Below are 2,875 nucleotides of genomic sequence, written 5' to 3'. Positions count from 1 at the left end.
CAGCAGCTTCCTGCTCTTTGCCCCAGAAAACATTTCAAGTGATCAAGTGATCAGAGCAAGGGCGGGCAGGAGGGGGTGGCTGCCGCAGCTGCTTATGCAACGAGCTCTAATCCCAGGTCAAAATCCACCACGCGCACCCGCGGCAGATTTCATTTCCTCGTCGGGGCGTGGAGTTAGATGCGCCACCAACCCCACAGTCCTGCTTGCTCCCCCGAAAGCAGCACCCACGGAGACAAACAGTATTCCACAGGGGATGAGGGGGAGGCCGCTGCCCACACAGCCCAGGGGAGAATGGGGGCTGATCTGCTGGCCCCACCTCCTGTCCCCCCCAGCTGGTCTCCCCATACAAGGTCTACAACCCCAGGAAGAGCAGGCCCCTCCCTTCGGGTGAGGCCCTGGCCTGTTGTCCTGAGGGCCTGTTGTCTGAGTGCTGCACCTTTGTCAGGTCCGGTGACTGTGGAGTCCTCCCTCCCTGCATACTGGCCTTGGCAGCCTCAAACAAAGACGACATCGTGTCCCTTCTCCTAATGCCGAGGTCCTGCCAGCATGTCTGGGCTCCTGGCTAGTTCCTGATAGAAGATTCTCAGCCGGGAAGAACTCGTGTACACACAGTGGGCATCCGTTGGCCATGTGGGCGGGGGGACAGGGAGCACAAGCCATCAGCGCTCTTCCTTTGTGGGAATGGTGTGGGATGAGAAAGTCCACAGTCCTAATTTCAGGAGGAGAGGGGAGACTTTATTGCTCTGTCGCTTTGCCTCCTGGCATATGGCTGAGTCAACTCTGGGAGCTTTCTCGGCCTCCAAAGAATGGTGTTTATTTAGCTTCTGTTATTCTAGCTTGCTGCTTTAAAAAAAAAATCTTGTTAATTAAGCACCTTGTCATTTAAAGAGAAGAAGAAGGAAAGCAAGCAAGCTTGGACATTTGAAGATCCTTTTCCATATCCAGGCACAGACCAACAAACAAAGGCAGCTTCAGGGAGGGAACCGGCAGAGACCTCCTAGTACTACTGAAAGTGGTAGCATCATAAGCAGCTCTGAACAACTAGTTAATATTTTACTGGGGAGCAGTGCCAGAGATGGGGGCTGGGGGGCTGTCAAGTGGAGGGCTGTGTGTGAAACAGGGCTCCATCTGCCTCAGGGGACAAGAAGAAGCCCTTCTCTGTAGAAATAAATGGGAGCACGAATCCCTAGGAAGCCCATGGGGTCTGCCCACCGGGGAGGGCCCAGCTCCACAGGCATGGGCATACAGGCGTGATTGTGGCAGGAAGGGCTGACCTAGGAGGTAGGCCTGACTCATAACGGGGGCTCTTGTTTCCCGGCCGAGCGTGCCATCTCTCCCTCTCCCTCTGGATTGAAATGGCTTCTCAGCCCGAGAGGCACTGCCTGTGCCCTGGATTCAGAAGGTACACGCCTCCTTGGGAAGCAAAGGCGAGAGACAGCAGCTCACTCTCTCTCTTTCTGCATCTGCCGGGAGAGCTTGCAGCTGGTATTTTTCCACAGGCCTTTTCTGCACTCTCAGGGCCTAGTTTTTCCCAGCCAGGCCCCGAGTCCGAGAGAGGGTTAACAGGCAGGAAGCTGAAGGCATCGCAGACTAATACGGAAGTCAGATTTGTGTTTAACTGACAGGTTTAGCAGGCCTCAGCGGTGGGGGAGGGGAAGGGAAGTTTGTAGATCCAGGCATGTGGCCTGCTAGGAGCGCATTTGGCTTTTCTTAGGGTAAGGACCCAGAAGGACCCCCCCTTGGCATCGTGGCAGGGAGGCAGGAATCCATTTGGGTTTTCCTTTGAGGACTGGCCGAGGGGCCCAGAGGTTGGTGGCTCTCTGGCCTGCCTTTCCTGGAGGCATCCGGACAATGACTATGCAAACTTGACCACTCTGCTCCCCTCCTCCCCTCAGCAGCCCGAATCCTCTTTCCTCCGAGAAGCCTTGGCTGCTGCTTGCTGGTTTCTGGGGGCTCCCCGGTGCTGCCTGTCTCCCTCAGCTCCGTAGAGGCCTACCTCAAGCCTCTTCTGCTCGCCTCCTTGGCTGCCTCCCTGGGGCTCCCCACTCCTCAGCCTCCCGCTCCCCCTGGAGAACCACTCTGCTGGATTGTTCTAGAAAAGGGCCGGCCCTCCTCTTTGGAGAGGGCCGTTGCTGCGGGGGCAGGTGAGGGTAAGCCCTTCGAGCCCACCCCAAGAACTGCCTTCCCAGGGGCACCCGGGCCTCGGGCCGTGCTGGAGCAGGTCAGGCTGGCTGCACTGGTTCGCCCGTGCCGGGAAATCTAGCCAGGGTGTGGGAGAAGTGCGTGCGGGGGCCCCTTTCCCAAGTTTTTCTTGCTGCGAAAGGCCTAGCTTAGCCTGGCTTTTTCTATGCACAGGATGGCTCTTGCTCACCCGAGCCTCACAAAGATAATCGCTCAGGAAGTGTTTCAGCCAATCCGGGGCGGCTTTACACTCCGCTTTGCCGGGGCAGCCAATCGGGGATGAGCTCTTATTAGGCGGCCAGATCATCAGCCGAAGTGCCAAACCCTTTTTCTGTGAGAACTAGGAGCCTGTCCTCCATGTTTTATAAGTATTGACATTACACAGTGTTAACAATGCATCCACAGAGGTAAGCTCGACTTTTTAACCATCTTTTCTCCCCCTCCCTCTGAGACATCCGAATTGTGGGCGAGCAGTGTGATTTCTCTGTGCCTGGCCGTGCCACACTCACCCCCAGAGCACTTATGGTAACTTGGAACTGTTTAGAGAGAATTTTTTTTTTTGCTTTCTTGGGTCACATGGCTCAGTAGCCATTAGCCATAGCTTGATTTTTGCAAGCTGGCAAGGGCCTGGCACACCTTTTCTTCCACCAGGGCATGGTGTTTCTGGAACAGTTTGAAGCTAGATCCTGGTATG

The 2,875-nt window shown here is 55.9% G+C and overlaps 1 protein-coding gene across 6 annotated transcripts in view; it reads left to right on the top strand.

Moving 5' to 3' along the window:
* The first annotated feature begins 1,666 nt into the window (after positions 1–1,666).
* The window catches only part of ZMYND8 (zinc finger MYND-type containing 8), a 143,659-nt gene continuing 142,450 nt past the window's right edge, over positions 1,667–2,875 (top strand). For 5 of the 6 annotated variants that reach the window (XM_021718348.1, XM_021718347.1, XM_021718346.1 and 2 more), the window contains exon 1: positions 2,356–2,588. In XM_021718348.1, coding sequence (XP_021574023.1) covers positions 2,575–2,588 — 14 coding nt within the window. In that variant the 5' untranslated portion in view covers positions 2,356–2,574. Of the gene's footprint in view, positions 1,716–2,355; positions 2,589–2,875 lie in introns of those variants that run through there. The other variant, XM_021718344.1, reaches the window with a different exon arrangement.

This window comes from Carlito syrichta, unplaced genomic scaffold, assembly GCF_000164805.1.
Source record: "Carlito syrichta isolate Samal-C Ts95f unplaced genomic scaffold, Tarsius_syrichta-2.0.1 Scaffold312118, whole genome shotgun sequence".
NCBI classification, from domain to species: Eukaryota; Metazoa; Chordata; class Mammalia; order Primates; family Tarsiidae; genus Carlito; species Carlito syrichta.
Note: the sequence above shows the minus strand (reverse complement) of the source record. Positions and strands in the feature narration are given on the sequence as shown.